Raw genomic sequence first — 19,412 nt, 5'->3', positions numbered from 1 at the left:
AAATACATAAAGGGGCATTCATAGATAATAGGAATACAAAGTTAATACATATAGAAATAAATTTATTAAATATTTTCTACAAATTGTATTTTTAAAATATTTACATTGCTTAAAAGTTAAAACTTTTTGTATTTCAAGAAACTCCTGTACTTCTTAGGATTAAGCCCATACGCTTTCAATCTCTCATCTGATAATTTTGATAGAGGATTTTTATTATCACTAGACTTATTATTTGAAGTCTTTTTCTTATCATTATTAAATTGTTTTTTGTTTTTCTTCCTTTTCGGTGCATTATCATCATTGAAATTAGCTTTTCTCTTTTGTCCTTGTGTTTTATTGAAAACTCCAGTTTTACTTGCTTTAGTTAATTCAGAATTCACATCCTCAACTGTGAATGAATTACTTTTCTTTTTCTTTCCAAAATTAGTAGCTATAATATTTATCGATTTATCTGTGTTAGCTTGTGTGCTTTCACCATTTCTTTGAATATCAGAGTTAATTTGTTTATTTTTGTTTTTCTTTTTCCTTCTAGAATTTTTGCTAATTTGATTATTTTCATCAACCACTTCTTTTTCATCAACTTGTACACTATTAGTTACTTCAGTTTTATGTTTCTTATTCTTTTTACCTTCATTAGCTTCTTCTTGCATTGCACTATTATTGTGATTATCATTTATATTGCTTGTATTTTCATCAACAACATTATTGCTATTATCTTCTGTATTTACTTCTGTTGCATTTTGACTTTCATGGTTATGTTTCTTCTTCTTATTTTTCTTTGTTTTAATTTCATTTTCTATTCCTGTATCATTATTTTCAGGTAATTCATTTATTTCTGTATTTTCATCAACATTGTGATTACTAACTTCAGTTTCATCTTCGTTTTTAGTTTTATTTTTCTTCTTTTTCTTTTTCTTCTTTTTGATTGTTTCTTCAAGGGGTACCACCACTTCTGGTTCCCTAAAAATGGAAACAAAAATAATATTTATTATAAAATTTCTATTCCCGTGGTCGCATTTAAATTTGGTCTACTTCTGACATGCCAAAGGTGGTTTTGTTTATGGTTAAAAATAATTATTTTAATTTTAGAATAACAAGACTTACATTTAGTATTATTACCACAAAATTTGTAAGAGAACTAGTCTAAAATTGCGACCATTTAATATAAATTATCTTTGTATTTAATAAATTTATAATAATTCAATAGTGAAATAAAACTTACTCAGGTAAATCCTTGAACAAACTCGGCAATACTTTGCGTTTAAGTCTTTCGTCAGCTGCTTTCTGTCTGTATGTGTTCACTTCACTCTTCTCTATATTTTCCGGACGATATTTAACTATTTTCTTCAAAGGCACCCATTGAGTTAGTTCCTTGTCATCAGCTAAGAGAATCTGTGAAAAAATATTATTTTGATATACTTATGTATTTTTTGTTAAAAACATACAAAAATTTTTGATCATTAAATAAAAATAGTTTTCAGAAAGTTAGAAGTATCATTGCAACTTAAAAAAAAGAGGTTCACAATTCGATTTTCGATTGGTTGAACCAATTTTGGTGATTATTTTTTTACTTGAATGCCTTCCATCTAGTTCTAACAACTTGAAGGTAGTTTAGGATTAGATGTTATAGAACATTAAAAAAAGACGGGTTGCACTCCGGGAGTGCCGGCAGAAGTGAAAACTTGATTATTAACGTTCAGCATGTTTGATATATTGGAATGGTATCCGTCTTACGCATGGAATATAAGGGCTAAAAAAAAAACATCCGTCTTACGCTTTTTCGATCAGGCCACGTGTTCTGACGCGAGTTTAAGATTTTATACCCAACGCCGCTACAGAAGTTTTCACTTCAAAAAATAAGCCTTACCTCCTCTATACTAAGTCCATAGTCGTTCGGCACAACCTCCCTATATTTGAACCTGGTCGGCAAGTCTCCGCCTATCACATCTTCGCAATCCATCTTATAATATTCCTCCATGAATTCACTGTATGTTTTTTCAACATCTGGCACAAATTTTGGCTTATCTTCCGCTAAAATTTCAGCAAGTTTGGACTTTCTTTTACGGTTTCTGCGTTTCTTGCCCACGCTTCTTTTTAATTCCTCTACTAGATTCTCTTTTGCCTTTTTGGGATCGTAGTCTGCGTCCATCTGTGGAGAAATAAAACAATGTGGAATAACGTGAAATTTATGTTTTTTTTTTTCAATCTACATAATAACATAGTAATAAATCAGTGTATTTTTAAGCTATTAGCATAGCTTCTATCGCGGGCGCGGGGACCGAATCCAGAAATTTAGTAACGAAAAACCTCACGCTCCCCACTCCGACGGGCGGAGGTGTGGCTTGAAGGCATAACATGCAATAGCTTTACCGCGGCAGTCCCCGAGTGCCACACGTGTTTTTTTATTTAAAACACTTGTAAGTTATTGTTATATCTATAAATGGCCTTTTTAAATTTCCTCTGCACCAAGTTACTACATTCATAAATTTAGCTTACATTAAAATCTTCATCTTCACAATGAGGTCCATCTTCATTATCAACATTTTGCTTCTCATTCTCATAGTTATCCCAATTTTCTGAAAATGCAGTTAAAAATTATTTTCTAGCTTTACTGCTTGCAAATAGATTTTACGAGTTTTTTATATTTAGCTATACATATATACAAAAGTTGTAACAATTTATTTATTACAATTAATTCAACTTTGTTTTAATTTAAATATAGACAGCATCGATGCATCTATTCTAAGTATATAAAAAGAAAATTATTTCTTTGTGAATTATACCAATTTCAAGTTCTTCATCGAGATCAGGGAAAACGGGTTTTTCATCATCAGCCTGGCCGTAGAACTGTTCATCAAATAGCTGCTTCATTCTTTTGTCGTGCTCGTCGGGATCAAAGTCACCTTCTATATCTTGTTCCTGTGGACAATTATTCAATACTAGGTTTCCGTCCGCGGCTTCGCCCGCGCAGTCAAAGAAAAACCCGGATAGTTCCCGTTCCCGTGGGATTTCCGGGATTGCGTCATTTTCCCGGGATAAAAAGTAGCCTATATCCTTTCTCGGGTATCAAAATATCTCCATACCAAATTTCAAGAAAATTGGTTCAGTAGTTTAGACGTGATTGAGTAACAGACAGACAGACAGAGTTACTTTCGCATTTATAATATTAGTATGGATTTTTGATTTATTAAATAAAGTAATTGTGATCTGTTTTTCATAAGTGCTGTTTGTATTTTTCATAGTTTTAAAACCGACATGATGTTAATATTAAGTATCAATCTAAGAATACATATATAAACCGACAATGAAGCGGTATATGCGAGGAAACCAGCAGTTAAAGCTGTTTTGCGTTACCAACATAAACATTCCACACACACACACAAACATATAGTAACAGACAAATTCACGAACTCTGTAGTGAGACAAAGATAGAATTAGCGCCGACTAAACGCAACCTGGCTAATTAGCTGACTTCAAAGGGAACGTGTTTTACGCGTATGTCGCTTCTACTTCAATTTATATGTGTATTCTAAGGTATCAATATTATTATCTATAATAATTTTATGAAATTCATTTCCTAATATATTAGATTTGTTAAAAAAAATTTTTGACAAATTAAATAAACCAGCTATATTTATAGGAAACTCGCTTTTACATAATCAACAAGCTTTATTCACAAGTAAAATTGCTTTACACTCAAAACATACCTCAAAAGCAAGATCCTCATTGCCGGTAACCTCCTTGATCTTAGCGATCTTTTCCTGAATCTCTTTCAGTTTGAGCGCCTTCATTCTTGCGATCTCTTCCATTTTCTTCTGTTTTTCTTGTTCTTTCCTCTCTCGTATCTCTGCTCGCTTGCGTGAGCGCCGGTCGTCTTTGGGACGTATGTAGTTCATTGTACGGGGGTAGCGTTTTAGCTAGAAATATTTAATGCATTATATTATAATTTTATATTGTAATTAAAACATAAGCAACAATAGGCAGTTAGAGACAGGTATGGATCCATTTTTTACGGAGTTCTGTCAACTAATGGGTAATCCTACTATGTACTTAATAAGAAAATTAGGCATGACGAAAGATTTTGAAATCCTCTTCCGAAAGATTTTGAAAACTAAAAAAAAAATATTTATTTAATGTGTTATAGAAACGAATTTCAAAGTTTATAAGTGGTGTGCAGTATTGCAGTGTGAATCCACATAAAAATAATGCTCAAAAATGTGTCAGTAATTATTTCAAGCGAGAAAATAATAAGAAATGATTGTATAAAGTTGGCGCGGAGAACCCCGAACCATGTATTCGTGAATTCGCAATTATATTTCTGTTCCGAGTCGATAAAGCGTACGTGAAACAATAGAAAATAAATAAAAATGCGTATTCTCAACATATTCATTACAACAAAACACATTTGACGTGAGTTGTTTACTTACGTCACGCGTGTTTTAGTCAAAATGGCCAACTGCTGAATTTCAATTTTTATTTTATTGATAATCTCATTAATCTTAATGTTTTTAAGATTTCTAAGTAACTATATTTAATTTATTTATTATACATTTTCCCTTAAAAACACTAATACGATAATTTATGGATACTGTCGTCATGCCTATTAAAGTCCTCCGCCGCGTCTGTTCGTGATAACCTCAAAAATGAATGCACCAAAAGCTCTAATCGCACGAAGAGCCCAATTTTCACAAAAAGCTCTAATCGTACGGAAAACTAAATTTTCACAAAAAGCTCTAATCGCACGGAGAGCTTAATTTTTATTAAAAGCTCTAATCACACGGAGAGCTTAATTTTCACAAAAAGCTCTAATCGCACGGAGAGGTTATTTTTTATTAAAAGCTCTAATCGCACGGAGAGCTTATTTTTTATTAAAAGCTCTAATCGCACGGAGAGCTTAATTTTCACAAAAAGCTCTAATCGCACGGAGAGCTTAATCTTCATAAAAAGCTCTAATCGCACGGAGAGCTTAATTTTCATTAAAAGCTCTAATCGCACAAAGAGCCTAATTTTCACAAAAAGCTCAAATCGTACGGAAAACTTAATTTTCACAAAAACTTGATTTTCACAAAAAGCTCTAATCGCACGGAGAGCTTAATCTTCACAAAAAGCTCTAATCGCACGGAGAGCTTAATTTTCATTAAAAGCTCTAATCGCACGAAGAGCCTAATTTTCACAAAAAGCTCTAATCGTACGGAAAACTTAATTTTCACAAAAAGCTCTAAACGCACGGAGAGCTTAATTTTCACTAAAAGCTCTAATCGCACGGAAAACTTAATTTTCACAAAAAGTTCTAATCGCACGGAGAGCTTAATCTTCATAAAAAGCTCTAATCGCAAAGAGAGTTTAATTTTCACAAAAAGCTCTAAGCGCACGGAGAGCTTAATTTTCACAAAAAGCTCTGATCGCACGGAGAGCTTAATTTTCACAAAAAGCTCTAATCGCACGGAGAGCTTAATCTTCACAAAAAGCTCTACTCGCACGGAGAGCTTAATTTTCACAAAAAGCTCTAATCGCACGGAAAACTTAATTTTCACAAAAAGTTCTAATCGCACGGAGAGCTTAATCTTCATATAAAGCTCTAATCACAAAGAGAGTTTAATTTTCACAAAAAGCTCTAAGCGCACGGAGAGCTTAATTTTCACAAAAAGCTCTAATCGCACGGAGAGCTTAATCTTCACAAAAAGCTCTAAACGCACGGAGAGCTTAATTTTCACTAAAAGCTCTAATCGCACGGAAAACTTAATTTTCACAAAAAGTTCTAATCGCACGGAGAGCTTAATCTTCATAAAAAGCTCTAATCGCAAAGAGAGTTTAATTTTCACAAAAAGCTCTAAGCGCACGGAGAGCTTAATTTTCACAAAAAGCTCTGATCGCACGGAGAGCTTAATTTTCACAAAAAGCTCTAATCGCACGGAGAGCTTAATCTTCACAAAAAGCTCTACTCGCACGGAGAGCTTAATTTTCACAAAAAGCTCTAATCGCACGGAAAACTTAATTTTCACAAAAAGTTCTAATCGCACGGAGAGCTTAATCTTCATATAAAGCTCTAATCACAAAGAGAGTTTAATTTTCACAAAAAGCTCTAAGCGCACGGAGAGCTTAATTTTCACAAAAAGCTCTAATCGCACGGAGAGCTTAATCTTCACAAAAAGCTCTAAACGCACGGAGAGCTTAATTTTCACAAAAAGCTCTAATCGCACGGAAAACTTAATTTTCACAAAAAGTTCTAATCGCACGGAGAGCTTAATCTTCATAAAAAGCTCTAATCGCAAAGAGAGTTTAATTTTCACAAAAAGCTCTAAGCGCACGGAGAGCTTAATTTTCACAAAAAGCTCTGATCGCACGGAGAGCTTAATTTTCACAAAGAGCTCTAAGAGCACGGAGAGCTTAATCTTCACAAAAAGCTCTAATCGCACGGAGAGCTTAATTTTCACAAAAAGCTCTAATCGCACGCATTTTCACAAAAAGCTTATTTTACTTTTTACTCATTATAAATTATTTATATCGATTACTCAACTAAGATTTTTATCTGAATGTAAAAGCATTATTTTAAGACTAGCCTGTACATATTATAGTTAACACATATTATCATATGCTTATTAAAATAGTACATTAAAGTGCATCTAAATTATTGCATTATTTTATCTATGTTTAACACGAAAATAAGCTCACTAACCTTACAACACTTTTTAGCAGCTGCGTGCTTGAAACTTTTATCATTTACACAAAACATTTTGGGTCATGTTGGAGCTTTGTTTCTTTGTAAGTCTTTGGTCTCAATAATAATTATTATAAACTAGCGACCCGCCCCGGCTTCGCACGGGTGCAATGGCGGCCGGCCGGGACCGCTGCAAACGCTACGTCCCGCAATTTTTAAATCTGTAATATCTTCGAAAATATTCACTTAAATCATACGGTGCAAAGGGATAGGGGTCTAGGGATAGATCTATATTAAATGAACAATGTATTCAAGGTATTTAATTGGTTAAGGATTAATGCTGTATTGGTTAAAATCGATTCGAAAATTAACCATTATTTGTCGTAAAAAGTAAATGACAAAAAAAAGTTATTGTGGGTTATCCATAAGAGATAGACATATACCATCGCGGACTTTTCTGTAGACCTTTTCAATGTGTACAATACTTAGTACATTATTTTGATAAAACTCGTAGGGTTCAGCCTGCGTTTGCAATGTAAGCGGATTATTTACGACATCACATTAGAAACCTCAAAAATAGCAGTACTTCTCCACTATTTAATGGATGTTATTATACATATAAACCTTCCTCTTGAATCACTCTATCTATTAAAAAAAACCGCATCAAAATCCGTTGCGTAGTTTCAAAGATTTAAGCGTACAAAGGGACATAGGGACAGAGAAAGCGACTTTGTTTTATACTATGTAGTGATGATGTAAAAGAGAAATAGGTGAGAAATTTTAACGGGTAGTATGGGTTATGTTTGTTATCATGTTAATATTAATGAAAATTCATTTACTTACATTAAACAAGATATTATTAAAAACCTAAAATTCGACTGCAAATATTAATAAAATTTCTTTTCGATGAGGATTTTTTTTCACATAAAAAAGCAAGCCTTTTATGCTCTATGTGAAAGAAATAGACATACATGCACATTGCATATACATACATACATCATAACCCTCTTTCTGCTCCAGACGGGTAATAATATTGTATTCCAAACGCCCTAAGCAAACGCCAAACTACTCTGAAAAATGACAGACGCAACGACAATGTCGTTAAATCAAAATATAACTCGCAATCACGTCTAGAACTTATCAAAAAGTTAATCCGAGGAGACAACATTTTTCGTGTAAATATCCTCAGAACTGACAAAGATGTGTGATTGATCACCCGCCATCATGGCTGACGGCTATGTCGCTAATGCGCTTTGAAAAATATATATCGTGATGTTCCAACGCATTTGTGTTTATATTACCTAATGTTTGTTCATCGGTCGAAATGGTGTAATGTGAAATAATGGATCTCAAACATGTACATAATAATATGTTCAACCGACTTCAAAATGAGGACGTTCACCATTTCATTATTGATTCTATAGATTATTATTCTATTTGAAAGCTCTTCCGCGTGTTATGTAGATTATATTATAGCCCACGTCAGTTTTTGACTTAATAAGGTGGGTCCACACTTGATCATTTAACGCGTACTATGTTTGCTAGTGTGGACGCACCTTACATTACGTCGAACGCGTTGATCTGAGTTACCAACGATCCCCAAGCTGGCCATTTTTGTTCCAAGCGCACTCGACTTCCACTACACAAACTGCGTGAGCGAAGTCGCGGTCCGCGGACAGCAAGATAAACATAAAAACTGCTGTAGTGATTTAAAATATTTTAATCCATGTCAGTGGATGATGAGTAAGAAAAATAATGTATTCAAAGAAATATTATGGTTGAGTCTAACTTTAGAAGGAATATTTTTATTTACTGTTTATGTTATAATTGTTTTTCTATTATACTAGCCGTCCGCCCCGGCTTCGCCCGTGGTACCTACATGTTTAAACTATCCTATCTCTCAAGTTGGATCGAACTGCACATGATGTGCGAATTTTATTATAATCGGTTAAGTGGTTTAGGAGTCCATTGAGGACAAACATTGTGACACGAGATTTATCACTACATAGTATAAAACAAAGTCGCTTTCCCTGTCCCTATGTCCCTTTGTACGCTTAAATCTTTGAAACTACGCAACGGATTTTGATGCGGTTTTGTTTTAATAGATAGAGTGATTCAAGAGGAAGGTTTATATGTATAATAAGATCCATTAAGAAGTGGAGAAGTACTGTTATTTTTGAGGTTTCTAATGTGATGTCGTAAAAAATTACATTTATTCCGCTTACATTGCAAACGCAGGCTGAACCCTACGAGTTTTATCAAAATAATGTACTAAGTATTATACACATTGAAAAGGTCTACAGAAAAGTCCGCGATGGTATATGTCTATCTCTTATGGATAACCCACAATAACTTTTTTTTGTCATTTACTTTTTACGACAAATAATGGCTAATTTTCGAAGCGATTTTAACCAATACAGCATTAATCCTTAACCAATTAAATACCATGGATACATTGTTCATTTAATATAGATCTATATGGCCCTTTACACCGTATGATTTAAGTGAATATTTTCGAAGATATTACAGATTTAAAAATTGCAGGACGTAGCGTTTGCGGCCGCCCGGCTATGTATTTTATACCCGTGCGATGCCGGAGGCCGGAGCGGGCCGCTATATTTTTATACCTATACAACGTTCACAATTTTTCTGTAGTGTATTTAGTATCAGCATTGCACCCGTGCGAAGCCGGGGCGGGTCGCTAGTATAATATATTAAGATAAGATATGACTATTGAAGTGAAACTTCTTTATAGGGGTTGGACAAAAATTTAGTGTAACATTTTTGCGTTACGCCGTACGCGTGACATTTTTGCGTTACGCCGTACGCGTGACATTTTTGCGTTACGCCATACTCGTGACATTTTTAAGGCCGTAAAGAAGTTTCACTTCTTACGTGTGTACTCTAGTACACGCATACATTTTTTATTCTCTCATTGCTTTTCATCAAGAATAATAACTATGTTACTAACATATTCCTCATCCGGTTCCTCGAAGCGGAAGTTATAAGCCCGTTCAAATTTCCCCTGCTCCTCGACCGTCTTCTCGTCAGCTTCCAAGTCTTCATCATCTCTTACTTTCTCTTCTGGCACTGCTTCATCATCATCATCCAAATATCTAGAATTTGAAAGACATAAAGAAAAAACATTTATTATAGAAGCAAGCAAAATAAAAATATAAAGTTTGTGTAACATAAAATAATTTTATAATGTCTTCTGGGGGGGGATATAAAACGGGATATTCAATAAACGGAACGGAATATTAATCCACTAGAAAATCTAATATATTGATTTAACTTATATTCTCCATTTATTTTCAGTGGAAACCACATTGAATTTTGAAACCTAAATTGTAAATATTGTATGGAACACATTTTGATGATACTTAGCAGTGATGTAGCTCATCTAACAGAAAAACACATAGGCTATAGAAATACTAGCTACTAGTGGTCCGGGAGCCAGCAGCAGATTTTATGACCAAGTTCCTCTCAAGCGGTAATTAGTAAAATGCATCAAAGTATAGTATTATGGAGCCTCGTGAACGTCAGCTGGAGCTCGGTTGGGGGGAAGAGCGGTTGTAGCCTCCCGTATCAGCTGACGGTTTTTCCACCAAGATACAGCCAGCTGACATATATATTTATCCACAGTTACATATAAGCTATCATCAGGTAAATTTTTGTTTGAGAGGAAATAACGGAAAATAAATTTTTCTTTAAATTTAACTTTCATGTTCGAGACACCAGCTGACGTATAATACACCATTTTGTAACCAGCTGACTATTTTTTTTCGTTGAGATATTGGGTTAGCTACAATTTGACAAATTTTTAGCTGAGAGGAAATGAATGAATGAATGTATTTTTTTTCCTATGTGCGTGGGAGGCTACAACCGCTCACCCCCCCAACCGAGCGCCAGCTGACGTTCACGAGGCTTTATAATACTATACTCTCATGCGTCTGACGAATTATCTCTTGAGAGGAAATAGTTAACCAAATTTGCACCTGGCTCCCTAACCATAGTTGAAACCAGATGCTACATAATCATATGATTCAGTCATAATCATATAAATAATTTAATTTTAATAATAATTTAATAATTTCTGGTATTATTACATGAGTGATTTAATAACTCAGGCCCCGGAACCACAGACACAATAGAAAATCTATTGTGTCATGGACCGATCGGGCCGCTTGGGGCTCAATGGGTTAACAAAGTTCACACAAAAACTGTTTTAAATAAAAAAGACGGGTTGCACTCCGGGAGTGCCGGCAGAAGTGAAAACTTGATTATTAACGTTCAGCATGTTTGATATCCATCCGTCTTACGCTTTTTCGATCAGGTCACGTGTCCTGACGCGAGTTTAAGATTTTATACCCAACGCCGCTAAAGAAGTTTTCACTTCAACAAGAATACGCAATATTCACCTTTTATTCAATATATAGTCCCTCAGAAACGCCTCTCCATCATTCAGCGTAGGGTCCGACCATAATGACTTGAGTGGAGCCAAGTCTTTCTCTACCTCATCATCTATATGCTCAGCCTTGCCTGTTAGGAAATCTTTTAGTTTCCCATCCTGTAAATATTAATTAAATTTTAATCTATTGCATAGCTTCTATCGCGGGCCTTGAGCGCGGGGACCGAATCCAGAAATTCCGTAACGAAAAATCCTCACGCTCCCCACTCCGACGGACACGGAGGTGTGGCTTGAAAGCATAGCATGCAATAGCTTTACCGCGCCAGTCCCCGAGTGCCACACGTCTTTTTTTATTTATTTATGACACATTCTTCGAAACCAATAATAAGAATCACTACATACATAGTATAAAACAAAGTCGCTTTCCCTGTCCCTATGTCCCTTTGTACGCTTAAATCTTTGAAAGTACGCAACGGATTATGATGCGGTTTTTTTTAATAGATAGAGTGATTCAAGAGGAAGGTTTATATGTATAATAACATCCATTAAATAGTGGAGAAGAACTGTTATTTTTGAGGTTTCTAATGTGATGTCGTAAAAAATTACATTTTTTCCGCTTACATTGCAAACGCAGGCTGAACCCTACGAGTTTTATCAAAATAATGTACTAAATATTATACACATTGAAAAGGTCTACAGAAAAGTCCGCGATGGTATATGTCTATCTCTTATGGATAACCCACAATAACTTTTTTTTGTCATTTACTTTTTACGACAAATAATGGCTAATTTTCGATGCGATTTTAACCAATACAGCATTAATCCTTAACCAATTAAATACCTTGAATACATTGTCATTTATTTATTTATTTACACACACCCATAGAACTAACTATCATTACAGGTTAACCTAATTCGACAGAGTTCTTTTATAAATTAAGAAAAACAAACATATCTCATAAAAATATAAAAATAAACACGTTGTAACACAATAATAGCCTATTAAGCCTCAATAATTCATAAACTTAACATTTCTGCTGATAGCATAATATATTTAGTAGTACCTTTGAAAATTCGCTCAAACTACAAGAAAACACATCTATTATATTGTGCAATTCGTTAATTGTACGAAATGCACAAATAAGAGGCGATTTGGCTAATAGATTAGTTCTCGCTACTGTCATTGTCATTTAATTTAGATCTATATGGCCTTTTACACCGTATGATTTAAGTGAATATATTCGAAGATATTACAGATTTAAAAATTGCGGGACGTAGCGATTGCGGCGGTACCGGCCGGCCGCCCGCGGCTATCTATTTTATACCCGTACGAAGTCGGAGCGGGCCGCTATGTTTTTATATACAACGTTCACAGTTTTTCTGTAGTGTATTTAGTATCAGCATTGCACCCGTGCGAAGCCGGGGCGAGTCGCTAGTAGGTATATAATTACAATATCAAACATTTATTTATTCAATTAGACTTCTTATAAAAGCACTTTTGAATCTTAATGACATATTTTAACATTTACCACCAATTCGGAAAGCAGTATATAAGGAGAAGCGGCAAGAAACTCCATAGTTGCTCTTATAAACATAAAGGTCTTTTGGAAGGCAAGAAACTAGTATAATTGGACTATGTCCATGACTTGCATTTGCAGTTTGTATGCTGAATAAAATACAACAAAGAAAATATTTAGCTATTTGTAATGAACCCTTTAAATTAATTTTTAAATGTTTTTATTTTTTTAATCTACTATATAAAAATAAGTCGGAATTCCTTCCTGACGCTATAACTCCAGAATGCTCGAACCGATTTCCACAGATTTGCATTCTTTGGAATGGTCTCTGGCTCTGTGAGGTTTGTAGCAAAGAAAATTCAGGAAACATTTCAAAAGAAAAGCGGGAAAACCGGGAACATCATTTTTCACATACAGCGCCTTATGTAACATTTTGTTTGGTATTTTAACATGAGGTGGCAAAACGGAGTTTGGCGGGTTCACTAGTTGACAATATAAGTGAAAATAATAATACCTCAGGTTTTGTATCTTTCTTTACTGGTTCATCAATTTCAGCTTTCTTTTCAATACTGAATATGTTGGGTCCATCATCATCATCATCATCACTGTCAGCAAATGTTACTTTTTTCACTTCCTCGTTCTTTTCTAAAATCATATGATTTGTACATGTATTAATCTATACTAATATTATAAAGCTGAAGAGTTTGTTTGTTTGTTTGAACGTGCTAATCTCAAGAACTACTGGTCCGATTTGAAAAATTCTTTTGGTGTTAGATAGCCCATTTATTGAGGAAGGCTATAGGCTATATATCACCACGCTAAGACCAACAGGAGCTGAGCAATGCAGGTGAAACCGCGCGGAACAGCTAGTTTCAAATAAAAAACAAAAGTACATAATTATATCATGTTATTAAGTTGTATAACATGATATAATGTAGGATACATGTAGGATACACCATTGAAGAACATAAAGAATACATATTTTGTTATAGAGGAGAGACTAAGGGTCTTCATGGTGTAGGATTTTTAATAAAGAAATCGCTAAGAGGCAACATATCGGGCTTTCTAGGAATATCAGAAAGAGTGGCTCTGCTAAAACTGAACTTCAAGGAAGGAACACTATCACTGATTCAAGTATATGCTCCCACAGAGAGTTCAAGCGAAGACGAAATCACAAAATTCTACACCGACCTATCAAGAGCTCAAGAATTAGCGGACAACAACAGGTTAATCATCGGAGATTTCAATGCTAAAATTGGACAACCAAAACCCCATGAAAATCTCGTATTGGGCAATTACGGTTATGGCATACGGAACGCAAGAGGTGATCGCTTAATACAATACGCTCAAGAGAATAAGCTGTCCATCATGAACACATATTTCAAGAAGAGAAGTTCCAGAAAATGGACGTGGTTATCACCAGATCACAAAACAAGAAATGAAATCGATTTTATATTGAGTTCCAACCCAAAATCTGTAACAAATATTGAAGTCCTGAATAAAATAAGCTACCCATCAGACCACAGAATGATAAGATGCTCTTTAAAAATACAAAATCCTAAAATGAACCGTCGAATATTCAAAACCATGCCCAGCAAATTGAAGTATACACACGAGACAGAAAACTACATACAAAATCTAAAAGAGAACTTACCAATACTCAGAGAATTCCTAAAAGAAGATAAGTCTGTACAATCATTCAGCAACAAACTGGAAGAAATAATCATTAAAAGCCTTAGAATGGATAAAAACAATAGACAAAAAAAGAAGATCATTAGCGAACACACACAGAATTTAATCCGTAGAAGAACTGAACTTATGTTCACAAAGAACAAATCGAAAGAAACAAGAGAACAACTCAAGAATCTGTTCAAAGAAACCAATCAAGCAATCAAAACAGATTATGCTAATCATAGAAGAGCAATTATAGAAAAAAATATGACAACTTTCCGGAGTTCCAAAAGAGCCTTTAAAGAATTATCAACTCATAAAAACTGGATACAAAGTCTGAACAGCGAAAAGGGTGAAATCAAGAATAGAGAGGGCATCATAGAATGTGCAACGGCTTTCTATACTTCTCTTTATGGAAAACCACCACATGATTCAACACAAAAAGACAAAAACGATAATGGTATTAATACAAGTGGAGAAGATATAGCAAAAACAGCACCAGACCCAATTACAGAAAGAGAAATAATAACTCAAATTAAACAATTGAAACCAGAGAAAAGTCCAGGTGAAGATAATATCACAAATGAAGCCCTGAAAATCGGTGCGCCATACCTAGTTGCATACCTAAAGGATCTATTCAACCTAGTACTGGAAAAAGAGCAAGTACCATTGCAATGGTGTAGATCCGATATAATACTGCTATATAAAAAAGGGAACCCGCTAGACATTAGCAATTACAGGCCCATCAGCTTACTATCTACAATATATAAACTCTTTTCGTCAATCTTACTAAGAAGGATAACACCAGATATAGACAAGAACCAGCCAATAGAACAAGCGGGCTTCCGGCCGCACTTCTCAACAGTAGACCACATCCATACAATAGAACAAATCATAGAGAAATTTAGAGAATTCAACAAACCTCTTTACATAGCCTTCGTGGACTATTCCAAAGCATTCGACAGCATAATACACCCATACATTTGGATAGCCTTACAAAACAACAATGTTAACAATGCATATATAAATATCATAAAAAACATTTATGCTAAAAGTGTAAGCAGAGTAAAATTGGAAAGACAAGGGGAAGAATTCAAAATTGGAAAAGGAGTACGCCAGGGTGACCCATTGTCTCCAAAGCTATTCATAGCCGTCCTTGAAGATATTTTTAAAAACATTAAGTGGGAAAATAATGGCATATGGATACGAAATAAAAAACTTACACATCTAAGGTTTGCTGATGACATTGTTCTTTTCAGTGAGTCTGCAACAGGGCTAGAATCAATGCTACAAAAATTAAATTCTGAAAGCATAAAAGTTGGCCTACACATGAATGCATCTAAAACTAAAATTATGTCAAATAGTCAAAAGAAAACAATTAGAATAGAGGAAAGCCCAATAGACTATGTAAATGAATATGTGTACCTTGGAAAGTTGGTTTCTTTTGATGCAAAAAGCAACGAAAACGAAGTAGACAGAAGAATAAGTACAGCCTGGAAAAAATACTGGGCCCAAAAAGAAATTCTAAAAGGCAATTATAGCCGTCAAATAAAAAAGACAATAATGGATTCCTGTATTCTCCCAAGCCTTACTTATGCAAGCCAGACATGGGTCTTTACAGAACAAGTCAAGAACAAAATTTCATCATGCCAACATGCTATGGAACGAAGTATACTGAAACTAAGAAGAATAGAAAAACAAAGGAATGTGGACATTCGCAAGAAAACCAAACTAACAGATGCACTTAATTTTAGTTTGAAACAAAAGTGGAAATGGGCAGGACACCTATCTAGATATAAAGACGACAGGTGGACATATCATACCACTAAATGGCAGGGCCCAATCGGCAAAAGGAAAGTGGGAAGGCAGAAGAAGAGGTGGGTGGACGACATAGAGAACATAGCAGGCAAAAACTGGATGCGTATGGCCCAAGATAGGGATCTTTGGTACAAGATGGAGGAGGCTTTTACCCTTATGGGGCCACCTAACAATGAATAGATAAAAAAAAAAAAACTAAAATGTCATATGTATATGTATTAATTATTAATTGTAAGGTGGAATAAATAAAGCTTATTATTATTATTATTATTAAGTTGTATGATAGAATATATCACAAAGAGTGATGAGTGGTTTGCCCCTTTTACAGTGGCACACTGCAATATTCTTCCCCTTAGTTTTAAGTTTCACTATTGCAGTTTTTTTCTTTGTATATACAGTGTGTCCGGACATGACATACTGATATTTGAAGGGGCTATTCTCCAGGTATTTTTATCGACAATTCAACCCCTCTACAGTCCCCTACCTCACCCCCCTCAAAATGGTTTTCGAATTTTTTAAGTATGTTTCATCACTCTTATCAATTAAATTTGTTTAGTGGTCCCTAGAATAACTTGTTATTGTTCAAATAAAACCAAATTTAGTATTTTGTGACACTCACTTTCAAAGTTATTACAATTTTCATAAATTCACTATCCGAATTGATAGGTTTGCCATTTTGAGGGGGGTGAGGTAGGGGACTGTAGAGGGGTTGAATTGTCGATAAAAATACCTGGAGAATAGCCCCTTCAAATATCGGTATGTCATGTCCGGACACACTGTATATGTAAGTGTGCATTAGTAATAAATGTATTTTCTTTCTATCAAATTATTACTTATCCAACAGTGTAATTGATCGACCAATTTTAGGTATCTTGCTGAAGATAACTAAGTATTTAAAAAAAATTTAGGAATGCATACCTTTTTCCTTCTCTACTTTCTCATCAAAGAACTTATAATTCGGGTCGTATATTCTAGGATCCTTAGTTTTCAATAGTGATAAGGTTTTAAGGAATTGAACCTCAACTTCTTCGTTTATTTCTGGCGGTTCATCGCTTTCATCTTCGCTATCTGATTCCGATCCATTTGAATCTAAGGATTTTGATCCATACTTCTGTTCCACTGAAATTAATAAAGTAATTATATTAATTGATTTTTATTATATGAACTTATCTCATCTCATTAAAAATAAAATCTTATATTTACGTTTGTGTAGCTCCTCCTTTTCGCGCCACCTATCATATTTCTTCGCATATTCATTTTCTGTTTTTAAACTAACTTCTTCCTCTTCAGAATCCTCATCAAATAATTTCTTTTTAGTCATTTTTTAAAAGATAAATGTTAAAATTATTTTTGATCACACTTTAATCCACTTTCATTCCACATGGTATTCCAAATGTTGTCACTGTAGAATTGTCAATTATTGTCATCACAGGTTGACACAGAAAGTCATAACAAAGTATTAGCCGTAGACAGAGAATCCAATAGACACCGGCAATGCGTGTCGCAGAAAGAGATAAAAAAGAATACGTCACAATATTAAGGGTTACCATGTGAGGGAAAATTTACCCCGCAATTTGTAAGATATAGGTAAACCAGAATCTGATGGCAATTAGGGAAATCAAAATTTTGAGTGTGCAACCCTAGGGAAAATGGACTGAACGATCTTGATACTGCTTATTTTTTATTTTGTCCTCAATATCATTAGTCACATTACATAAGTGGCTATACTGTATTTATTAATGAGATATCCACTTAATATTATGTAGGTACATATACAAGTTACACGTATAATATACATATTATTTTTATATAGGTAATACATATTATTATTTACACACACCTATATTTGTATATTCATTATCATTATGCCATGTGAAAATATGGATGTAATGATAATGCAGATCAAAACTAGATTGCTTATAATTTATTATAAATTAAAATAAAACTGTTTAGGTATTATCGTAAATATTAAGTATTAATAGATATACACATTATAAAATTGACTTGGAATAGCCGTATTGGAAACTCCTGTAATAAGTTTTCATAAAATTATATTGTAAACAACAAACAATATTATAGTTACCTACATATAATATTTTTAATTTAAAGTATCAAAACGGGTAAGTCCAATTGACCAATAAAATATTCAAAATTGTAAATTGTGATGTGTTTGACCCTTCTTCATCGAATGTTTTTCTATACACATTATAAACAACACCTCTTGCTTGTGATCGCAGCGGCTTTTTCGACTTTTTCAAAGATTTTTTAGACAAAATTCTAAAAATTAATTCATCAATTGCAAAGAAGACAAATAATTTGACAACCAATTTGATATTGTCAAATTAAGTTGCCATATGAAAATCTATTATTTCTTAAATATAAATATGCCATCAGATTCTGGTAGACCTATACAAATCTCTCAATATCATTATTCACATAACATAAGTGGATAATAATGAGATATCCACATTACATACTTACATGTTTATACTAATATTATAAAGAGAAAATGTTTGTAATTATGTATGTACATATGTATGTATGGTTTTCGGAGCGCAGCTAGTATATAATAAACATATTACTTTTAGATGGGTAATACATATTATGTATATACACATACCTATATATTATATAATCCATACTATATAATATTATAAATGCGAAAGTAACTCTGTCTGTCTGTCTGTCTGTTACTCAATCACGCCTAAACTACTAAAACAATTTGCATGAAATTTGGTATGTAGATATTTTGATACCTGAGAAAGGACATAGGCTACCTTTTATTGCGAAATATGTACCACGGGCGAAGCCGGGGTGGACCACTAGTATGTATAATATATATCATTATCATAATCCCATATAAAAATGTGTATGTAATGATAATGTAGATGAAAACTCGATTGTTCATTATTTTTTATAAAATAAAATAAAAAAAATAAAAGAATGTTTATTTTCGTAAGTATTAACAGATACACACGTTAATTATATTGACCGACCCGCGAACGCGCAAAAAAAACGAAATTTACTTAATAATAATTTATTGTTATAAAAAAATTACATTTAAATTATCTCTAACTTAATTAACTACGTCCCTCCGGTTCAATGTTGGAAGTTGGAACCAAGAGTGTCCATTGTCTTCGGCGGGGCAGCGTCGCGGTGGTGGTGATTGCCGTAATACTTTCTAACCTTCGGTTTTGGTTTCCAATCTGTTCATCCTGTAGCTACAATCCAAATTTGTCGTAAATTATCCGGTTCAGGAAAACTGGAACAAGCCATTGAATATTTCAGATATTTAATTAAATACACACTGCAGAATATATATTATTATTTCCCATAA

At 33.9% G+C, this 19,412-nt stretch overlaps 1 protein-coding gene across 1 annotated transcript; it reads right to left on the bottom strand.

The window, feature by feature from the left end:
* Positions 1 to 45: 45 nt before the first annotated feature.
* On the bottom strand, positions 46 to 17,457 carry LOC149901519 (protein KRI1 homolog). Its single transcript, XM_090111016.1, has 11 exons — positions 17,279 to 17,457; positions 16,994 to 17,194; positions 13,101 to 13,231; positions 11,080 to 11,228; positions 9,630 to 9,774; positions 3,708 to 3,917; positions 2,784 to 2,919; positions 2,497 to 2,576; positions 1,868 to 2,149; positions 1,223 to 1,392; positions 46 to 960 (listed from the first exon to the last, which is right to left on the bottom strand). The coding sequence occupies exons 1-11, from the start codon at positions 17,394 to 17,396 to the stop codon at positions 117 to 119; spliced, it is 2,466 nt and encodes an 821-aa protein (XP_089967142.1). The 5' UTR covers positions 17,397 to 17,457; the 3' UTR covers positions 46 to 116.
* Between the last annotated feature and the right edge of the window lie 1,955 nt (positions 17,458 to 19,412).

The sequence above is a fragment of the Colias eurytheme genome, chromosome 16 (assembly GCF_061535395.1).
Source record: "Colias eurytheme isolate Ceu_HAF_F1 chromosome 16, ilColEury1 Martin Lab GWU primary, whole genome shotgun sequence".
In the NCBI taxonomy this organism is placed as follows: Eukaryota; Metazoa; Arthropoda; class Insecta; order Lepidoptera; family Pieridae; genus Colias; species Colias eurytheme.
Note: the sequence above shows the minus strand (reverse complement) of the source record. Positions and strands in the feature narration are given on the sequence as shown.